Source organism: Scyliorhinus canicula, chromosome 28, assembly GCF_902713615.1.
Source record: "Scyliorhinus canicula chromosome 28, sScyCan1.1, whole genome shotgun sequence".
NCBI lineage: Eukaryota > Metazoa > Chordata > Chondrichthyes > Carcharhiniformes > Scyliorhinidae > Scyliorhinus > Scyliorhinus canicula.
In genome coordinates this window covers 9,506,355-9,528,321 of record NC_052173.1, presented here as the reverse complement: position 1 = coordinate 9,528,321, position 21,967 = coordinate 9,506,355, and the positions used below count along the sequence as shown (strand labels likewise).

General features: G+C 46.0%; 1 protein-coding gene across 2 annotated transcripts in view; it reads left to right on the top strand.

Moving 5' to 3' along the window:
* The first annotated feature begins 2,139 nt into the window (after positions 1–2,139).
* The window catches only part of tfcp2 (transcription factor CP2), a 151,778-nt gene continuing 131,950 nt past the window's right edge, over positions 2,140–21,967 (top strand). The window contains exon 1 of one of the 2 annotated variants that reach the window (XM_038786352.1): positions 2,140–2,435. In XM_038786352.1, coding sequence (XP_038642280.1) covers positions 2,314–2,435 — 122 coding nt within the window. In that variant the 5' untranslated portion in view covers positions 2,140–2,313. The remainder of the gene's footprint in view (positions 2,436–21,967) is intronic. The other variant, XM_038786353.1, reaches the window with a different exon arrangement.

The following is a 21,967-nucleotide window of genomic DNA, read 5'->3' as shown; positions in this document are numbered from 1 at the left end:
ACTCACAGCTGAGCTCTGGGTTTTACCCACACTTAGTAAAGGAGGCTGACAGGCTTCGATCACTGGATGTGGATGTCTTCTCTGGGTTCGAAACCCAGGACTCTTTCTTCTTGCGATGGTTGTGTCTGGGCAACTCCCAGCATCTCTCCAGATGTGTTCGATGCTGCTTTCTTATACTGGGAAGCTTGGATTAAGTCATATGTGTACGCCCACCACTGGTCATTGTCCGAGCCAGACCCCACTGCTTAATGGAAAATACAGGATACTCCTGTTATCGATGGTGGTTCAATAAAGACCCACTGTCCTCTGAAACTCCCCTTGTCTGACCAGCCATCAGCTCATTAAGGAGTCTGATGGCTTCTTTTGTCTGTTCTTCATCCTGCTGCAAAGTTGATCACCTGTGTCTGGAAGTTTGTTACATATTCATAGATTTGGAGTGGGTAATCAAAGTCCATATCACAACAACAGGTTTATGCTTTGACTTAAGTGCTTTTGCAGCCAGTATAGATTCCAGCCAGGGTTTCATGAGGCAGCCTCTGTTCCTGGTCCATGTGCATCCCCTCAGCCTGCCTTCAGTACCACCCTACGCTCACCTCACCTCTTGGTTCAGCTCTTTTGCCCATGTTTGGATGCAGGTTGTGATAAGATCAGGAACTGTGTCCCTGTTAGAACACAAACTGAGCTTCTGTGAGCAGGTTATTGCTGAGTAAGTGCCGCTTGATAGCACTACCAGCCCCTTCTATGACTTTGCTGACGATAGACTGACGTAATTGGCCAGTTTTGATTTGTTTTGCGCTTTGTGGACAGGACATACCTGGGCAATTTTCCACCTCATTAGATGCCTGCGAAAAGGCTTGTAGGCCAAATGTGGCCTCATGTCCTGTGCCGTAATGATTTGAAAATATATTTTGAAATTTGTCACTTGTATTGTAAAATTCAACATTTAGCCATGCCAATGTCAATGTTTGCTCCATGTGACCTGGAAGGAATGTCAGTAGTTCCACATCACTGCCTAGCGTACGTATACAGTTTTGTGGCCTTTGTTGTTTCACCTTGGTTCCAGGAAAATTGTGCCCATATATGGGCAGTGTTCACCTTCACAAGGCTTCACAGCCAATGAAGTATAGTCACTGTTTTTTCTGTCTGGAAATGTGGCAGCTAATTTGTGCACAGCAACATCCTGTAAACAATCATAAGATGAATTTGCTCACATTCAGATCAGGCCACAGGATCTTGACTGCATACTTGGGCATTCACACAGGATCTCAGTTTAACGCCTCATCTTAAAAAGGCACTTTTGACAATTACCATTCTGCTCAGTTTATCCATTATAGTTTTCTACAGATATCTACATTGATTTTTCAGCAAAGCAATGCTGTTTTTTTAGTTTCAGTTTTTGCATCTGGAGCAATCACGTCTTTTTGAGTGGGCGACGAGGTTGCTTTATCAATCATTGGGGATACTTGAGGTATCATTGGAGGTGGCACAGGGTTTAGCAGTGCCACCTCACCTTGCCAAGGGCCGGGGTTCAATTCCGACCTCGGGCGTCTGTGCGGAATCTGCATGTTCTCCCCGTGTCTGCGTGGGTTTCCTCCGGGCGCTCTGGTTTCCTCCCACAGTCCAAAGATGTGCAGGTTAGGTGGATTGATCGAGGCACAGGGTTACGGAGACAGGACGGGGGATTTGGTGGGGTGTTCTTACAGAGGGCTGGTCCATACTCGATGGGCTAAATGGCCCCCTTGTGCACTGCATGGATTGCCTGATTTGCCAGCTCCAGGCCCCAGTGTTGTCCTTCCTATTTATGAGGATAGATAGAGGTTGTTTAGCCTCCCAGCACTCGCTGTTTGGGGTTGACAACTGAACAGTGGTCACTTGGGAAAGGCAGCAGTTAATGTTGAAAGAGAAACGGTTTGTTTTTGTTCTTCAAATTCGCCAAATCCGCCTCAATGTTGAGTCGAGTTCGTAAAAAAAAACAATCCCTTTTGTCGCTCGTACGTCATATTCTAAGCCCCGCCCCCCGCCTGTGATAGGCGCGTGTGGAAATGACGTCACAAAGAAGCCAGGTCCCCGGAGTCGGATTGGCGAGCGGGGTCTGATTGATGGGCGCGGCCGCCAATCAGTGCGAGGCGCCTGTGGGCCAGCTGCCAGCGGCGCCATCTTTGATGGGTTGGATATGGCGCGAGGGGTGTGAGCGGCTCCTCTCCCGCTGAAGGAGCTCTTCCTGCCGAGTCCGTGCGGCTGTTCCTCTCGCCGCACAGCCAGGCCTGGGCCTCCACACACTCACACACACCCCTCCAGCCAGAGACAGCGGCCATGGCTTGGGCGCTCAAGATGCCGATGCCGGATGAGGTGATTGAATCTGGCTTGGTGCAGGATTTCGATGCCAGTCTGTCTGGGATCGGCCAGGAATTAGGAGCAGGAGCCTACAGCATGAGGTACCTGGTTTTATTATCACACTTGCATGAAGGCAAAATAACGTGCACTATCCACTCCCGTGTGCAGCTTGTCAGCTATCCCAGTGATAACCTGGAAGAGGGCCTATCAGTGTTTACTAGCTCTGACAGGGTAGTACAGTGGTTAGCACTGTTGCTTCACCGCTCTCGGGACCCAGGTTTGATTCCCTGCTGGGTCACTGTCTGTGCGGAGTCTGCACGTTCTCCCCGTGTCTACATGGGTTTCCTCCGGGGGCTCCGGTTTCCTCCCACAAGTCCCGAAAGACGTGCAGGTTAGGTGAGTTGTCCCTTAGTGTCCAAAGATGTACAGGTTAGGTGAGTTGGCCACGATTAAATTATCCCTTAGTGTCCAAAGATGTACAGGTTAGGTGAGTTGGCCACGATTAAATTATCCCTTAGTGTCCAAAGATGTGCAGGTTAGGTGGATTGGCCATGTTAAATTGTCCCTTAGTGCCCAAAGATGTGCAGGTTAGGTGGATTAGCCATGATAAATTGTCCATTGTTATCCAAAAATGTGCAGATTGGGTGGATTGGCCATGCTAAATTTCCCCTTGGTATCGAAAGATATGTAGGTTAGATGGGGTTGCAAGGATAGTGTGGCGAATGTGGGCCTGGGTAGGGTGATCGTTTCAGAGGGTCGGTGCAGACCCGATGGGTCAAATGACCATCTTATACACTGTTGGGATTCTGTGGATGTCCAGCACGAGGGGACATAGCTTTAAATTGAGGGGAGATAGATATAGGACAGATGTCAGAGGTAGGTTCTTTACTCAGAGAGTAGTAAGGGTGTGGAGTGCCCTGCCTGCAGCAGTAGTGGACTCGCCAACACTAAACGCATTCAAATGGTCATTGGGTAGGCATATGGACGATAAGGGAATAGTGTAGAGGGACTTTAGAAGGGTTTTACAGGACGGTGCAACATCGTGGGCCGAAGGGCCTGTACTGCGCTGTAATGTTCTATGTTCTAACTGTTCAGCCATTAGGAATTCTTGTGGTGAGGGTGGCGGAGGAGATCATGTTGGAAACCTGGTGCAGACCACAAAGCTAGGCCTGAGTATAATGGGCAAGAGGCAGCTATCATTAATTCACCAGATTCAAATAGCTTTGAAACGATGGCTGTAAACCGCCTTACCACCACACCTTTCCCAACCCTCTCACTGCTGCTATACCCGTATTGCTTGTCTGGCACCATGTGCTGGATGAACAGAATACCATCAGCTAAATATTTTCAAGTCTGGAGCCATAGTCCTCTCCCCTTACCACCTAACTACTAGCTCTGTTCATCACCCCGGGAGCTGTCTCCGATGAAAGCAGTCTGTTCACAACCTTCGTGTCATATTTATCGGTAAGAAGGGACCCCAACCACGTAGGCAGTCTTCATGGTCGCTTGACTATTTCCACCTCAATTGTTATCTGTATCCACCCCTGTCTTGGCTCAACTGCTTAAATCCCCCCCATGCCTTCATTATCTGCAGACTTGAGTGTTTGACCTCCCACATTCAACCCGCCCTAAACTTAATAATGCTTCAGTAACGTGCTTGAGATGATTGAAATTAAAATGCCATGTAAATGCAGGCTGTTGAATTTTGCAATGTATCTGACTTAAAAGCTGAGTGAGGAAAGTTAATTTTGGAGCTCTGGATTTAAGTCTGCTGATTCACCAACTAAATGAGTCTTAGCATGTGAAGTCATCTAATCATTTCATTTATTCACGTATAGCTTGGGTTTCCATTTTTTCAAAGTCCAAATTGTCTACTTATTTTGAATTGAATGCTCTTGTTCACCTAGATCTGGTCTCTGAATCTCATTACACGTTCTAGATTTAGTGAAGTAGTTCAACCAGCCTACTATAATAAAAACAGGAACTTTCTGGATAACTCAGCAGATCTGGCAGCATCTGTGGAGAGAGTAACAAAGTTAATGTTTCAGTATGCTTCTTCATACAGATGCAATGTTGACTCTGTTTCTCTCCAATAAAGGGCAGCACGGTAGCACAGTGGTTAGCACTGTTGCTTCACAGCGCCAGGGACCTGAGTTCGATTCCCGCTTGGGTCAATGTCTGTACGGAGTCTGTATGTTCTCCCCGTGTCTGCGTGGGTTTCCTCCGGGTGCTCCGGTTTCCTCCCACAAGTCCCGAAAGACGTGCTTGTTAGGTGAATTGGACATTCTGAATTCTCCCTCTGTGACCCGAACAGGCGCCGGAATGTGGCGACTAGGGGCTTTTCACAGTGTTAATGTAAGTCTACTTGTGAAACTAATAAAGATTACTATTATTATGCGGCCTGACCTTAGTTTTCCCAGCAATTTCTGTTTCTATCTCAGATATTCAGCGTCACAGAATTTTGCTTTGATTTCAATTATTGTGCTATTTGGAACTGCGTACACTTTATTGTAGGTGTGATTAGATAGAACATTGGGTGTAATCCCATATTCTTTTTCATCATGCATTTGCCAGTTTAAACTAAAGCGTTATGAATGTCTTTGTATCTAACTTCTTTCCTCACTCCTTCTGTATTCTCATTGCTTCAGGAATTCACTATTCTGTGAAAAAGTTAGTTCAGGCTTTCTAGTCATGTATTCAAATTAATTTGCGTGGAGATTGATTCCTGTGCTGCAGTTATAAAATGCCTTGTATAGCGGCTCCTCAATGTGTATTAAACTACATACACCAGAAGTCGCCCGAGTCTGAGTGAATGAGCCTCTGTCCCTGTTGAAACGAAAGCTCTTTATTTTAAATATTGGCTTTGGCAGCTGCCTCTCGACTTTGAGTCTCTTGCGCAGCAGCCCCAGAGTGTTGGATTTACTGAGCCCCAAAGATTTTTTTACCCTGGAGTTGCAGCCAGTTTGGGATCCATGTGCTGAGAGCCTGTGACGCGAGCATTCTAATGTCAATGAAAGGCAATGTCAATGAAATCTTTGACAATCTGTCCACAAAGTTGCTGCATGTCGGTGTGGGTTTCCTCCGGGTGCTCATCCCACAGTCCAAAGATGTGCAGGTTACATAGTGTCCAAAAATGGTTAGATGGTATTATTGCTTTACAGGGATTGGGTGGAGGTGTGGGCTTAGATAGGGTAATCTTTCCATGGGCCTTTGCAGACTCGATGGGCCGAATGGCCTCCTGCACTGTAAATTCCATGATCTATGAATAATAAAAACTGCTTTCCTGTCTTGGAAATGAGAATTATGTTGTAGACAGAATAACTGCTGGAGTCTGCAATGCATGATTTGTAAAGAAATAATGCTCAGTGATGGTGCCGATGTATAAAAATGAAGGAAATATTGATTTAACATCCTTAACCTTATTGTTTGCTTCCTATTTTAAGATACCCGTTAGCTGTCACTACTTCTGTTTGGCTATATAAGGAATAACTGATTACGTGGGCAGCACAGTGGCGCAGTAGTTAGCACTGCTGCCTCATGGCACCGAGGACCCGGGTTTGATCCTGACCCGGGTCACTGTCCGTGTGGAGTTTGCACATTCTCCCCTGCATGGGTCTCACCCCCAACAACCCAAATATGGATTAGCCACGCTAAATTGCCCCTTAATTGGATAACATAAATTGGGTACCCTAAATTCATTTAAAAAAAGGAATAGCTGATTTTGCCCAAGTGGTAGTGAACCAAATAGTACCAAATGATTTACTTTAGTATGTGTCCGATTACTGTTAGTGATGCCTTCCCAATAGAGCTGTGATATTTTGACGGTGACAGAAACTAGACATGGCTGTATAACTGTGAGGAAACCGGCTGGAAAAGATTCATTTGTGTGAAAACAAATACTATAAATCTCTCTGTTCAAGACCAGTTCTTCTTTCTCAGCAGGAAAAGGTCAACAATTCGTGTGATTTGATCTTCCAGATCATCTGATACTTGGCTATAATGCTTGACTGCATGTTTTTTGGTTGTTGACAGCCAAACTGATGGTGCAATTCATCCATTGTAACAGTGGAGGTACTTGAGTGGGTTAAATAGAGCAGGTTATCTGTTTTGAGTGGGGGAGAAGGGGATGGGAGGAGGCAGACTCTATTCAATATAGAATTTATTTAATACACTCTCCACATTGCCAGTGCTACTGTTGTTGATATTCCTGCACCTAGTGGTTTTTGTTCCCGGAATGGGTTGCTAGTCTGTTGTCGGAGGCTTATAGCTTGAGGGATGCCACACCGCATCAAGCATGGCTGACTCGGGAGTCTCTCCATTCTTTACCACCAGACACTGGTGGGTTTGGAAGGATTTGCAGGTTGATACTTACCTTTTTGGCCACAATATGAACACGCCTTCCTTGGCCATCAAGTCCTGGGCTGGGACTCTAACCCAGTGCCTCTGGCTCACAGGCAGGGATGCCCCCCCCCCACCGTGCCACAAAACTCCCTGTTCCCAAATGTCTGAATCCCAAAATATTTTGTATTCAGTCAGTAGTTTCCATCATAAACAAAAAGCATCTTTTGTTGTTCCTGTGCTATAAAGAACCATTTTGGTGCTCTGTATGCAGAATGAAGAGTATAAAATAATCTTCTTTCTATTTTTGATTAATCTTTTTTCCCCTCCCTGAAAAACTACTGTTAAGATTGACTAAATGAAATAGATTTTCACATCTAAATCAATGTATTGTATGATACACGCTTCCTGCATTTACCTGTGAATTGTGAGCTGTCTGTTTATTGATGGATTTACAATCACAGGCTGCATACCTTCTTGCCACCAATCAGATCACTCAGTGCATCTATCTTTTCAGCCACTGCAGTTTCTAACGTCTAAAATAAAACTTGTATTGCACAGTAATTCACTTTGCTGAGCTATCTTTTAATACTTTCATTGAAAGGTTTACAGGCTGAAGCTTTGACTTTAATTGTGTTCAGACTGAAGTGATTGGAGAGAAGGGCTAACTGAGCATGTACAAAATCAGGTAATACTGCCATCTGCTTTTTCCCCAAATATTAAAATCACTTTCAACATAAGGATTTGTTCTAATAGATATTAGAAGCTTGGAAACTAATTGTGCTAATTTGAGTGTTTTGAGGGTAGCTTTTGATTATGGAATTTTTTTACTGGAAGCTACGTTGCTGGCCATTGTACAGTGCAAACCGCAATACCTGATTTTCCACTACCTTAAGGCAGGAACTATCTGATAGGAACTATCTGATAATAGGAGTAATGATTGGGAGAGGGCACAACTACAGGAAAACTATGGACAGAACCTGTTGAAGGAAACTGTGTGTCAAAGGAACCAATGGGCAGCAAGGCAGCACAGTGGTTAGCACTGTTGCTTCACAGCTCCAGGGTCCCAGGTTCGATTCCCGGCTTGGGTCACTGTCTGTGCGGAGTCTGCACGTTCTCCCCACGTCTGCGTGGGTTTCCTCCGGGTGCTCCGGTTTCCTCCCACAAGTCCCGAAAGACGTGCTGTTGGGTTATTTGGACATTCGGAATTCTCCCTCTGTGTAACCGAACAGGCAGTCTGGATCTTCTCCTGCTGGGACCTGACAAGGCCAAATACTTGCCCAGGTCCTCCTCAGCTCCATGACACTTGCCACCTTATTGTGGCTGTTGACCTGTTTTCATACAAAAGAGGAATCCTGGAATATCCCTGAAATGTAGAAATTCTATTGTTTCTAGGCAACATGGTTTTGTTCGGGGAAGATCGTGTCTTCCTAACTTAATAGGATGTTTTGAGTAAGTAACAAGGAGGATTGATATGGGGAGTGCAGTGGATATTGTCTGCATGGATTTCAATAAGGCATTGGATTGGTTTGTTTATTGTCATGTGTACCGAGGTACAGTGAAAAGTATTTTTTCTGTGAACAGCTCAACAGATCATTAAGTACATGGGAAGAAAATGGAATAGAAGAAAATGCATAATAAGGCAACACAAGGTACACAATGTAACTACATAAGCATTGGCATCAGATGGAGCATACAGGGTGTAGTGTTAATGAGGTCAGTCCATAAGAGGGTCATTTAGGAGTCTGGTAACAGCGGGGAAGAAGCTGTTTTTGAGTCTGTTCGTGTGTGTTCTCAGACTTCTGTATGTCCTGCACGATGGAAGAAGTTGGAAGAGTGAGTAAGCGGGGTGGGAGGGATCTTTGCTTATGCTGCCCGCTTTCCCCAGGCAGCGGGAGGTGTAGATGGAGTCAATGGATGGGAGGCAGGTTTGTGTGATGGACTGGGTGGTGTTCACGACTCTCTGAAGGTTCATACGGTCCTGGGCAGAGCAGTTGCCATACCCAGGCTGTGATGCAGCCCGATAGGATGCTTTCTATAGTGCATCTGTAAAAGTTGGTAAGGCTTAATGTGGTCATGCCGGGCAGCACGGTGGCCTAGTGGTTAGCACAACCGCCTCATGGCGCTGAGGTCCCAGGTTCGATCCCGGCTCTGGGTCACTGTCCGTGTGGAGTTTGCACATTCTCCCCGTGTCTGCCTGGGTTTCGCCCCCACAACCCAAAAATGTGCAGTGTAGGTGGATTAGCCACGCTAAATTGCCCCTTAATTGGAAAACATAATTGGGTAATCTAAATTTAATTTAAAAAAATGTGGTCATGCCAAATTTCCTTAGTTTCCTGAGGAAGTAGAGGCGCTGTTGTGCTTTTTTGGTGGTAGTGTCGACGTGGGTGGACCAGGACAGATTTTTGGAGATGTGTACCCCTAGGATTTTGAAACTGCTAACCATCTCCACCTCGGCCCCATTGATACTGACAGGGGTGTGTACAGTACTTTGCTTCCTGAAGTCAATGACCAGCTCATTAGTTTTGCTGGCATTGAGGGAGAGATTGTTGTTGTTGCACCACTCCACTAGGTTCTCAATCTCCTTCCTGTATTCTGGCTCGTCGTTATTCGAGATCCGGCCCACTATGTTCGTATCAAGGTCCCACATGGCAGACTGGTCAGAAAAGTGAGATCTTGTGTGATACAGGGGAAGGTGGCAGGTTGGATCCAAAATGGGCCCAGTGACCACAAACAAAGGGTCGATGGATATTTTTCCAAATGGAAAGTGGCTTCCATTGATGTTCCATGGGGCTCAGTGTTGAGCATCTTTCTGTTTGTTGTATATATTAATGATTTAGACTTAAATGTGGGTGGAATGGTTGGGGAATTTGCTGACAACGCAAAGATGGCCGTGTAGTTCATTGTGAAAAGGATAGCTGTCAGCTCTGGAATGATATCCGTGGTTGAGTGGGTGGAAAAGGAATAAATGGAACTCAATCCAAGTGGGGTGATGCATTTGGAGAGGGCAAACAAAGGGAATACTCAATAAACGGGAAGATATGGAGAGAGGTTGAGGAAGAGTGAGATCTTGTAATAGATGTCAACAGGTCCCTGAAGGTGACAGGAGAGGTGGGCAAGGTGGTGAAGAAAGCAGGTGGAACGTTTTCCTTTATTGGGCGAGGGATTAAACAGAAAGCAGGGATGTAATGATGGAACTGTATAAAACACTGGTTAGGCTGCAGGTGGAGTTTTGTGGTGACCAACACTGTACACATTACAGGAAGGACAGAATTGCTCTGGATACACTGTTTACAGTGCTCTGGATACACTGTTTACAGTGCTCTGGATACACTGTTTACAGTGCTCTGGATACACTGTTTACAGTGCTCTGGATACACTGTTTACAGTGCTCTGGATACACTGTTTACAGTGCTCTGGATACACTGTTTACAGTGCTCTGGATACACTGTTTACAGTGCTCTGGATACACTGTTTACAGTGCTCTGGATACACTGTTTACAGTGCTCTGGATACACTGTTTACAGTGCTCTGGATACACTGTTTACAGTGCTCTGGATACACTGTTTACAGTGCTCTGGATACACTGTTTACAGTGCTCTGGATACACTGTTTACAGTGCTCTGGATACACTGTTTACAGTGCTCTGGATACAGTGCAGAGGAGATTTAAAAGTGTTGTCAGGGCTGGAAAATTGCAGCCATGAGGAGAGATTGGAGGGGTGGGGCTGTTTTCCTTCAAACCGAGGGGAGACCCAATTGAGGTGTCCAAGATTATAAGGGACTGAGATAAAATAGGTAGGGTTTCTGTTTCCCCCAGCAAAGAGGTCAATTAGCAGGAGATAACGATTTAAGATAATTGGTGGGACAGGAGGGAAGATGTTTTCACCGAGAGGGGGTGGGTGTTTGGAATTCGCTGCCTGGTTTGCGGGTGGAAACACTCCATTCAATTGAACGGTCCTTGGATCTGCATCTGAGGCATTGGAACCTGCAGGAATACAGACCAGGTGCTGGGAGGTGGGATTAGAATGGGCAGCTAGTTTTTATGTTTCGGCTGGCGCAGACACGATGGGCTGAATGGCCTCGTTCTGTGCCATAAATTGTCTATGGTTGTAATTTCGTACAATTAAAAACTAGAACTTAGTCACTGTCTTAACAATGGCTCGTCAATGATCTCTTGTTATGTGGAGTGGCAGATAGTGTTGGGCCAATTATCTTCGCGTCACTTGTCCTGACTGGATAGAATCCAGCAATTTCTATTTGCCAGCTGTTGTGTTGTATTCCTAGCTGCACATGAAGACTTGCTCCTATTGATTTACCTGTTTAATGAGAAAAAGATAGTTTGATAATGGTCTCAAACTGTGCAAAAGTGTTTAATCTTGTATAATTTATCATTTGTATTGTACTGTTATAAAAGGAATTCCATTAACCAAGACAGTTTTTCTTGTCCAGTGAATCTCTCTCGATCCATAATATCAAGGGGAGATGCAAATGTGCGTACTAACTATCTTGTTGCACTATAAAATGGGCCTTCAATGAGGAGCATGAGAATATCTGCCATCTTTGAAAGCTAGGAGTGTGCTTTCAACTTTGATGCAGAATATCTTGTGCATGCAAATTAACTGGTGTGAACACTCCATTATTTGTGGTGGAGGTTGGGGCTCGGAGGGCGACTGTCCGAAGGCTGTCATCCGTCCAGTGTCGGGAGTGGAGGGTGCACATGAGGCTCTCTGCAGTGCGGTCTGAGGCTCACTCATGTCTGACACTGTCGCTCCTCACCCCCTCTGGGGGACTCCCGTAATCTGGCACATCATAATTGAAGGTTCTTTTGTTTTTCTGCCTCTATAGATAGTTCAGGCAGTGCCCTATTGGGTCCCCCTCCACCAATGCCCCGACTCCCTCCCTCCCACCACCCTCCTTTTCCCCTCTCTCCCCACCACCCTCCTTTCTCCTCTCTCCTCACCACCCCCCTTCCTTTCCCTTCTGTTGGTACAGAAGCGAGGGTATCTGGTCTGTCCAGCGCAAAGTTTAGCGTGTGTACCGTTTGTTTTTTGTACAACTGTGTTGTGAACTGTTTTAATAATCAGAGTATACCCCCCCCCCCCCCCCCCCCCCCCCCCCTCCCCCCGTGTGTTGGTACTGAGGGGAGGGTACCCTGTTTCTCCAACACAAAATTAGTGTTTGTACCGTTTGGCCTTGTAAATATTTTTTACTGTTTTAATAAAGATATGGCCAATCCACTTAGCCTGCACATCTTTGGGTTGTGGGGGCGAAGCCAACGCAGACATGGGGAGAATGTGCAAACTCCACACAGACAGTGACTCAGAGCCGGGATTCGAACCTAGGCAGCTATGCTAACCACTGCGCCACCCTGCCAGTCCACCTCACCTGCACATTTTTGGGCTATGGGAGGAAACCAGAGAACCCTGTGCTGACACTGGGAGAAAGCGCAAACTACATGGTCCCTCAAGGCCGTAATTGAACCCGGGTCCCTGGCGCTGTGAGGCAGCAGTGCTAACCACTCATGATGATAAATTCCACAGATTTACGACTCTTTGAGTGAAGTACAGCACAGAACAGGCCATTCGGCCCTTGATGTTGTGCCGAGCCTGAAGTAATGCCCCCTTATTTCTGTTTAACTTTTTTTCAATGCTGAGGAAATTGCAGGATGATTGTGCTGTTCCAAAATATTAGTGTTTAGAATTTCTAAGGCATTTTATAGAGCTTGGTGCCTTGACTTCATATGCAAGTCAGCCTGTTGTTGCTTGGTCAGATTTGTGTTGGGAATCCTGGAGTGAGTGGAAAATAGTTTTTAACGGATTAGTTGCTCAAATGGCTAAGGTGTTTCCCAACCAGGACGGTGCGCTGGCACAGTGGTTAGCATTGCTGCCTCACAGTTCCAGGGACCTGGGTTCAATTCCGGCCTCTGGTGTCTATCTGTGTGGAGTGTGCATGTTCTCCCCGTGTCTGCGTGGGTTTCCTCCGGTTCCTCCCACAGTCCAAACATGTGCAGGTTAGGTGGATTGGCCATATCTTTTTATTAAAACACATCTTTTTATTTTGTGTTGGAGAAACAGGATACCCTCCCTTCAGTGCCAACGTACGTAGGTGGGTGGATACTCTGATTATTAAAACAGTTCACAACACATTTCTGCAAAAAACTAATGGTACAAGCACTAAACTTTTCACTAGAGAGACCAGATACTCTCATCTCTGTACCAACAGAAAGGCTGGTGGGGAGAGAGGGGAAAAGAGGGTGGTGGTGAGGGAGGGCTCGGGGTGTTGGTGGAGGGGGGCCCAAATAGGACACTGCCTGAACTATCTGCTGGAGGCAGAAAAACAAAAGCACGATAAATTGTCCCTTAGTGTCCAAAGATGTGCAGGTTAGGTGGATTGACCATGTTAGATTGTCCCTTAGTGTCCCAAGATGTGCAGGTTAGGTGGATTGGCCATGTTAAATTGTTCCTTAGTGTCCAAAAGGTTAGGTGGGGTTACTGGGTGATGGGGTGGAGGTGTGGACTTGAGTAGGGTTCTCTTTCCAAAGGCTGGTGGAGACCCGATGGACCAATGGTGGCCTCCTTGGAGGGCGGGGGGGGGCATGGTAGCACAGTGATTAGCACAGTTGCTTCACAGCTCCAGGGTCCCAGGTTCGATTCCCGGCTTGGGTCACTGTCTGTGCGGAGTTTGTACTTTCTCCCCGTGTGAGTGGGGTTCCTCCGGGTGCTCCGGTTTCCTCCCGCAATCCAAAGATGTGCAGGTTAGGTGGATTGGCCATACTAAATTGCCCTCAGTGCCCAAAAGGTTTGGAGGGGTTACTGGGTTACGGGAGTAGGATGGAGGTGTGGGCTTAGGTAGGGTGCTCTTTCCAAGGGCCGGTGCAAACTCGATGGGCCAAATGGCCTCCTTCTGCACTGTAAATTCTATAATTCTGCACTGTAAATTCTATTCTATGATTGGTTACAAATTCTGGAGCTACCTGTTGTTTGGAGGTTTTTTGTTCTGTGTATTAAGTGGAGCAGTTGAGCCCAAACAGAGATTGTGTGATTATTGATGTCTACCCAGAACCTAACTGACAATTGGGTGCAACAAGGGGCTGTTTAACACACTAGGCTAAATCGCTGGCTTTGAAAGCAGACCAAGGCAGGCCAGCAGCACGGTTCGATTCCCGTAACAGCGTCCCCGAACAGGCGCTGGAATGTGGCGACTAGGGGCTTTTCACAGTAACTTCATTGAAGCCTACTTGTGACAATAAGCGATTTTCATTTTTTCATTTCAAAAGGCTTGGTGGATAAAAGGCCCCCAATCACTGGGCTGAGTCCAGAGATGAGGGGTTTGTCGTATGAAGAGAGATTGAACAGTTTAGGCCTGTACTCACTGAAGTTTAGAAGAATGAGAGGTGATCTAATTGAGGTATACAAGATGCTAAAGGGGATCGAGAGGGTAGACGTCGAGCAGATGCTTCCTCTTGTTGGACATTCTTGAACGAGAGGTCATAGTTTTGGGCTAAGGGCTGGCAGTTTTGAAACAGAAAATAAGGAGGAATTACTTGACTCAAAGGGTCGTGTTTCTGTCGAATTCTCTACCCCAGAGCGTGATGGAGGTCAGAACACTAAACAAATGTAAGGAGGCGATAGATAGGATTTTAATAGTGCGATGGAGGGTCATGGAGAATGGGCAGGAAGGTCGAGATGAGGCTGCGATGAGATCAGTCATGATCCTATTAAATGGTGGATCAGACTCGAGGGGCTGAATGGCCTACCCCTAGTTCTTGTGTTCGGCAAATGATAGTTAACTACACTCCAATTAGCACACAAGGGGTTGATTCTGCATTGGAAGGGGAAAAACGTTCCACCTGACTCCCTCAGTGGACAAGCTGATCAATACACTTTCCCAGTGGGAAAGTGATCCTTTAAAAGACTATGAAGATGCCAAATTAATTTTTTTTCTGTGCTGTTTTGATTTCAGATGGAGCAGTACAAGAGGTCCTACAACTGATCTCCATATTCCTACAGTAGTGATGGGGAAAAATAAACCAGGGTTTCAGCTCTGTAACTATCCTGTAACTTGCGAGAGATGTAGGCACTGCTCTAGAGTCCCATGTGGTTGATTAGCTTGTTGGCCTTGCCTGTACATGGTAACTTGATTGAGGCATCAGAAAGTAATGGTACCCATAAAACTGTTACAGTGCCTTTTCAAGGTGAAGGGGAAGTAGAAACCCTTTTAATCCTTGCAGAGTTAGCCGATAAATCCATTTGCACTTAGGTTCCTCGTGTAAAGATGGCTTGATTGTAAGCTCTGCTCATGTCTACCTCCAGAAAAATCTTGTCAAAGACAAATGGCATGCCAATATTTTCTGACTATGCTCATTCGTTTGACCAGGGCCAAAACCACAGGTCTTAGCTGGATTGACTGATTAGAGAACGCGAGAGCATCGGCAACGGAAAGGGAAGGCAGCTGAATAGCCAGAGGTACCAACATGCAGTTTTATTGCCAGTTTGTCAGGGCTGAGGCAATCTATTTTCAGTGTTGCAGGAAGGGGTGACGTGGCAGTGTTAAAGGGTTGGGGAAGGGGTCATCGCCCTATCATTGGCCACTTTTTCTGGAAAAAATATCTGCCTTGCTTAGTTTTGTAAAGGGCTACTTTTTTATTTTTGGGAGAATTTGGGATACTATTCTTCCTTAATTCCTTGGCGTTTTTTCTCCAATTTGGACTGTTAAAACAATTCCCAATTTGGATCAGATTCATATCAAATTCCAACTATTTTGACTGAAATCAGAAAAGGGACATGAGGAAGAACATTTTTTACACAGAGGGTAGTGGGAGTCTGGAATTCGCTGCCCGAGTTGGTGGTGGAGGCAGAGACCCTAAACTCTTTTTAAAAAAAAAAAAAAACAAAACAAAAAACAACACCTGGATCTGCACCTTAAGTGCTGTTAGCTACAGGACTATGGACCGGTTGCAGGAAGGTGGGATTAAGGGCACCTGGGTGTCCTCGGGCTGACATGGACAAGATGGGCTGAATGGCCTCCTGTGCTGTACCTTTTCTATGATTCTATAAGAAGCCTGTTTTGCACATTAGTAACAGACCAACTGAATTTCAGCACATTTCACCATTTTGCTGCTCACCACAGCGTCACAAGAAAGTTTAAAAGGGGCGGACCTTCTCGCCACTGAATGTTGCCCATGAAGACATTCTCAGTACAGGCAGCTGCTCCTGGCCTCGTTCACTGGGTTTCTGGCTGCCTCCTCCTGCTGGTGTCCTTGGCCTCCTGGAGGATGCCAAGTGGGTTGGAATCATCGACCAGCAGCTGGTTGAAGCGATTGGCAGCACAGATGGATGTTGCCTCCGCGACGGTGGCAGCAACAGCCATGAGAACTGTTTTGTAACCTCCAATCACTGATTCCACTCTCATGCACTTGTTCCTCCAGCCCTGAACTTGGTGTCTGGAGGAGCCAGCAGATTGGAGGAGCAATGAGCATGTGAGCGACAGAATTGGAGATTGGAGGAGTTAGTCTGTCCCGCACTTGCTGCTACATCACTGTCCCACTCTCGATGGGATGCATGAGCCTGCAGTTGCTCAGCCCTATTTGCGCCCTTCATAGTCTAGAATGTAAGATAATATGTTTGGGATGATCTTTCTATTTGGTTGTTCGTGGGCTATTTGTGTGACTTTGAGGGTGACTTTGCCTACTGCCCCAACCCTGGTTAGGCAGTGAAATAGAATAGAATGGAAGGGGCATGATCTCCATGGCAAATAAAAGTGCCTGAGGTCCCAGCTGACCCTGGACAGACCCAGTGTCTGGCTGTTGGGTGAGAGAGAGAGAGAATCTGGCTGCAGCTGGGAACCCAGGGGACTGGTCCCTGTTGGTGTTTGCAATAAGGTTGGGAGCTAGGGCTGGTCGTACCCTCAATTGGGGAGGTTGGAGGTGAAGCCCAGAAACATCTTGCATAGATACATGGAAGATAGGAGCAGGAGGAGGCCTTTTGGCCCTTCGAGCCTGCTCTGCCATTCATCACGATCACGGCTGATCATCCAACTCAATAGCCTAATCCTGCTTTCTCCCCATAGCCTTTGATCTCAGGATTGCTACCAGTGCCACGAGCTAGTCAGAGTAGGAATGTCAGGATAGATAGGATGAATGCGTGGCTCGAGAGATGGTGCAAGAGGGAGGGATTCAAATTCCTGGGGCATTGGGACCGGTTCTGGGGGAGGTGGGACCAGTACAAACCGGACGGTCTGCACTTGGGCAGGACTGGAACCGATGTCCTAGGGGGGGTGTTTTCTAGAGCTGTTGGGGAGGGTTTAAACTAATGTGGCAGGGGGATGGGAACCAATGCTGGAAGTTGGAAGGTAGTAAAACAGGGACAGAAACAAAAGGAAGTAAGGGGAAAAGTGCAAGGCAGAGAAGACATAGTCAGAAATCCATAAGGGCGACAGTACAAGGTACAGTGACTGAGGGGAGCACAGTGAATAGGCCCAGTAATAACAAAAGGAATAAAACTCGAGATGTTAAGATTCAAAACAGAGGTAAAAAAACCAACATAAGTGTACTTTACCTGAATGCTCGTAGTATTCGGAATAAAGTAAATGAGTTGGTGGCACAAATCATCGTGAAGGACTATGATTTAGTGGCCATTACTGAAACATGGTTAAAGGATGGTCACGACTGGGAGTTAAATATCCGAGGGTATCAAACTATTCGGAAGGACAGAGTGGATGGTAAGGGAGGTGGTGTTGCTCTGTTATTTAAGGATGACATCCGGGCAATAGTAAGGGATGACATCGGTGCTATGGAGGATAAGGTTGAATCCATTTGGGTGGAAATCAGGAATAGTAAGGCGAAAAAGTCACTGATAGGAGTAGTCTATCGGCCACCAAATAGTAACGAGATGGTGGGGCAGGCAATAAACAAAGAAATAACTGATGCATGTAGAAATGGTACAGCAGTTATCATGGGGGATTTTAATCTACATGTCGATTGGTTTAACCAGGTCGGTCAAGGCAACCGTGAGGAGGAGTTTATAGAATGTATCCGCGATAGTTTCCTAGAACAGTATGTAATGGAACCTACGAGGGAACAAGCGGTCCTAGATCTTGTCCTGTGTAATGAGACAGGATTGATTCATGATCTCATAGTTAGGGATCCTCTCGGAAGGAGCGATCACAATATGGTGGAATTTAAAATACAGATGGAGGGTGAGAAAGTAAAATCAAATACTAGTGTTTTGTGTTTAAACAAAGGAGATTACAAGGGGATGAGAGAAGAACTAGCTAAGGTAGACTGGGAGCTAAGACTTTATGGTGGAACAGTTGAGGAACAGTGGAGAACCTTCCAAGCGATTTTTCACAGTGCTCAGCAAAGGTTATACCAACAAAAAGGAAGGACGGAAGAAAGAGGGAAAATCGACCGTGGATATCTAAGGAAATAAGGGAGAGTATCAAATTGAAGGAAAAAGCATATAAAGTGGCAAAGATTGCTGGGAGATTAGAGGACTGGGAAATCTTTAGGGGGCAACAGAAAGCTACTAAAAAAGCTATAAAGAAGAGTAAGATAGAGTATGAGAGTAAACTTGCTCAGAATATAAAAACAGACAGTAAAAGTTTTTACAAATATATAAGACAAAAAAGAGTGGCTAAGGTAAATATTGGTCCTTTAGAGGATGAGAAGGGAGTTTTAATAATGGGAAATGAGGAAATGGCTGAGGAACTGAACAGGTTTTTTGGGTCGGTCTTCACAGTGGAAGACACAAATAACATGCCAGTGACTGATAGAAATGAGGCTATGACAGGTGAGGACCTTGAGACGATTGTTATCACTAAGGAGGGAGTGATGGGCAAGCTAATGGGGCTAAAAGTAGACAAGTCTCCTGGCCCTGATGGAATGCATCCCAGAGTGCTAAAAGAGATGGCTAGGGAAATTGCAGATGCACTAGTGATAATTTACCGAAATTCACTAGACTCTGGGGTGGTCCCGGTGGATTGGAAATTAGCAAACGTGACGCCACTGTTTAAAAAAGGAGGTAGGCAGAAAGCAGGAAATTATAGGCCAGTGAGTTTAACTTCGGTAATAGGGAAGATGCTGGAATCTATCATCAAGGAAGAAATTGCGAGGCATCTGGATAGAAATTGTCCCATTGGGCAGACGCAGCATGGGTTCGTAAAAGGCAGGTCGTGCCTAACTAATTTAGTGGAATTTTTTGAGGACATTACCAGTGCAGTAGATAACGGGGAGCCGATGGATGTGGTATATCTGGATTTCCAGAAAGCCTTTGACAAGGTGCCACACAAAAGGTTGCTGCATAAGATAAAGATGCATGGCATTAAGGGTAAAGTAGTAGCATGGATAGAGGATTGGTTAATTAATAGAAAGCAAAGAGTTGGGATAAATGGGTGTTTCTCTGGTTGGCAATCAGTAGCTAGTGGTGTCCCTCAGGGATCCGTGTTGGGCCCACAATTGTTCACAATTTACATTGATGATTTGGAGTTGGGGACCAAGGGCAATGTGTCCAAGTTTGCAGATGACACTAAGATGAGTGGTAAAGCGAAAAGTGCAGAGGATACTGGAAGTCTGCAGAGGGATTTGGATAGGTTAAGTGAATGGGCTTGGGTCTGGCAGATGGAATACAATGTTGACAAATGTGAGGTTATCCATTTTGGTAGGAATAACAGCAAACGGGATTATTATTTAAACGATAAAATATTAAAGCATGCCGCTGTTCAGAGAGACTTGGGTGTGCTAGTGCATGAGTCACAGAAGGTTGGTTTACAAGTGCAACAGGTGATTAAGAAGGCAAATGGAATTTTGTCCTTCATTGCTAGAGGGATGGAGTTTAAGACTAGGGAGGTTATGTTGCAATTGTATAAGGTGTTAGTGCGGCCACACCTGGAGTATTGTGTTCAGTTTTGGTCTCCTTACTTGAGAAAGGACGTACTGGCGCTGGAGGGTGTGCAGAGGAGATTCACTAGGTTAATCCCAGAGCTGAAGGGGTTGGATTATGAGGAGAGGTTGAGTAGACTGGGACTGTACTCGTTGGAATTTAGAAGGATGAGGGGGGATCTTATAGAAACATTTAAAATTATGAAGGGAATAGATAGGATAGATGCGGGCAGGTTGTTTCCACTGGCGGGTGACAGCAGAACTAGGGGGCATAGCCTCAAAATAAGGGGAAGTAGATTTAGAACTGAGTTTAGGAGGAACTTCTTCACCCAAAGGGTTGTGAATCTATGGAATTCCTTGCCCAGTGAAGCAGTTGAGGCTCCTTCATTACATGTTTTTAAGGTAAAGATAGATAGTTTTTTGAAGAATAAAGGGATTAAGGGTTATGGTGTTCGGGCCGGAAAGTGGAGCTGAGTCCACAAAAGATCAGCCATGATCTCATTGAATGGCGGAGCAGGCTCGAGGGGCCAGATGGCCTACTCCTGCTCCTAGTTCTTATGTTCTTATGATCCCATTCTCCCCAAGTGCTTTATCCAGCCTCCTCTTGAATATATTCAAAGTTTTAGCATCAACTATTCCTGTGGTAATGAATTCCACAGGCGCACCACTCTTTGTGTGAAGAAGTGTCTCCTTATCTCTGTCCGAAATGGTTTACCCTGAATCCTCAGGCTGTGACCCCTGGTTCTGGACACGCCTATCATTGGTAACATCTTCCCTGCATCTACCCTGTCTAGTCCTGTTAGAATTTTATAAGTCTCTATGAGATCCCCACTCATTCTTCTGAACTCCAGCGAGAACAATCCCAACCTAAGTCAATCTCTCCTCGTATGACAGTCCCGCCATCCCTGGAATCAGTCTGGTAAACCTTCGCTGCACTCCCTCGAGAGCAAGAACATCCTTCCTCAGAGAAGGAGACAAAAACTGCGCACAATACTCCAGGTGTGGCCTCACCAAGGCCCTGTATAATTACAGCAACACATCCCTGCTTCTTTACTCTAAACCTCTCGCAATGAAGGCCAACATACCATTAGCCTTCTTTACCGCCTGCTGCACCTGCATGCTTACCTTCAGCGAATGGTGCACAAGGACACCCAGGTCCCGCTGCACACTCCCCTCTCCCAATGTACAACCATTCAGGTAGTAATCTGCCTTCCTGTTTTTGCTTCCAAGGTGAATAACCTCACACTTATCCAAATTATACTGCATCTGCCATTGGTTTGACCACTCGCCCAACCTGTCCAGATCTTGCTGTAGGATCCCTGCATCCTCGTCACAGTTCACCCTCCCACCTAATTTGGTATCAGCTGCAAACTTTGAGATGTTACATTTTGTTCCCTCATCCAAATCATTAATATATATTGTGAATAGCTGGGGTCCCAGCACCAATCCCTGTGGTACCCCACTAGTTCCTGCCTGCCAATTTGAAAAGGACCATTAATCCCTACTCTTTGTTTCCTCTCTGCCAACCAGTTTTCTATCCACCTCAGTACATTTCCCCCAATCCCACGTGCTTTAATTTTGCATAATAATCTCTTTTGCGGGACTTTGTCAAATGCCTTCTGAAAGTCCAAATATACCACATCGACTGGCTCCCCCTTGTCAATTGTACTGGTTACATCTTCAAAGAATTCCAACAGATTTGTCAAGCATGATTTTCCTTTCATAAATCCATGCTGACTCTGACTGATCCTGCCACTGCTTTCTAAATGTTCCGCTATAAAGTCCTTGGGGCAGCACGGTAGCATAGTGGTTAGCGCAGTTGCTTTACAGCTCCAGGGTCCCAGGTTCGATTCCGGCTTGGGTCACTGTCTGTGTGGAGTCTGCACGTTCTCCCCGTGTGTGCGTGGGTTTCCTCCGGGTGCTCCAGGTTTCCTCCCACAGTCCAAAGATGTGCAAGTTGGTGGCTTGGCCATGCTAAATTGTCCCTTAGTGTCCAAAAAGGTTGGGTGCGGTTACTGGGTTGCAGGGATAGAGTGATGGTGTGGGCTTGGGTAGGGTGCTCTTTCCAAGGGCCAGTGCAGACTCGATGGGCCGAATGGCCTCCTTGTGCACTGTAAATTCTACGAAATTCTATAATGGATTCAAGCATTTTCCCACTACTGATGTTAGGCTGACTGGTCTATAATTCTCTGCTTTCTCTCTACTTTCCTTTTTGAATATCGGAGTGACGTGAGCTACCCTCCAATCTGCAGGGACAGCTCAGAGTCTATAGAATCCCGGAAGATGACCACCAATGCATCCACTATTTCCAGAGCCACCTCCTTAAGCACTCTGGGATGCAGATTCTCAGGCCCTGGGGATCTGTCCGCTTTCAATCCCATCAATTTTCCCAGCACCATTTCTCTCCCAATGTTTT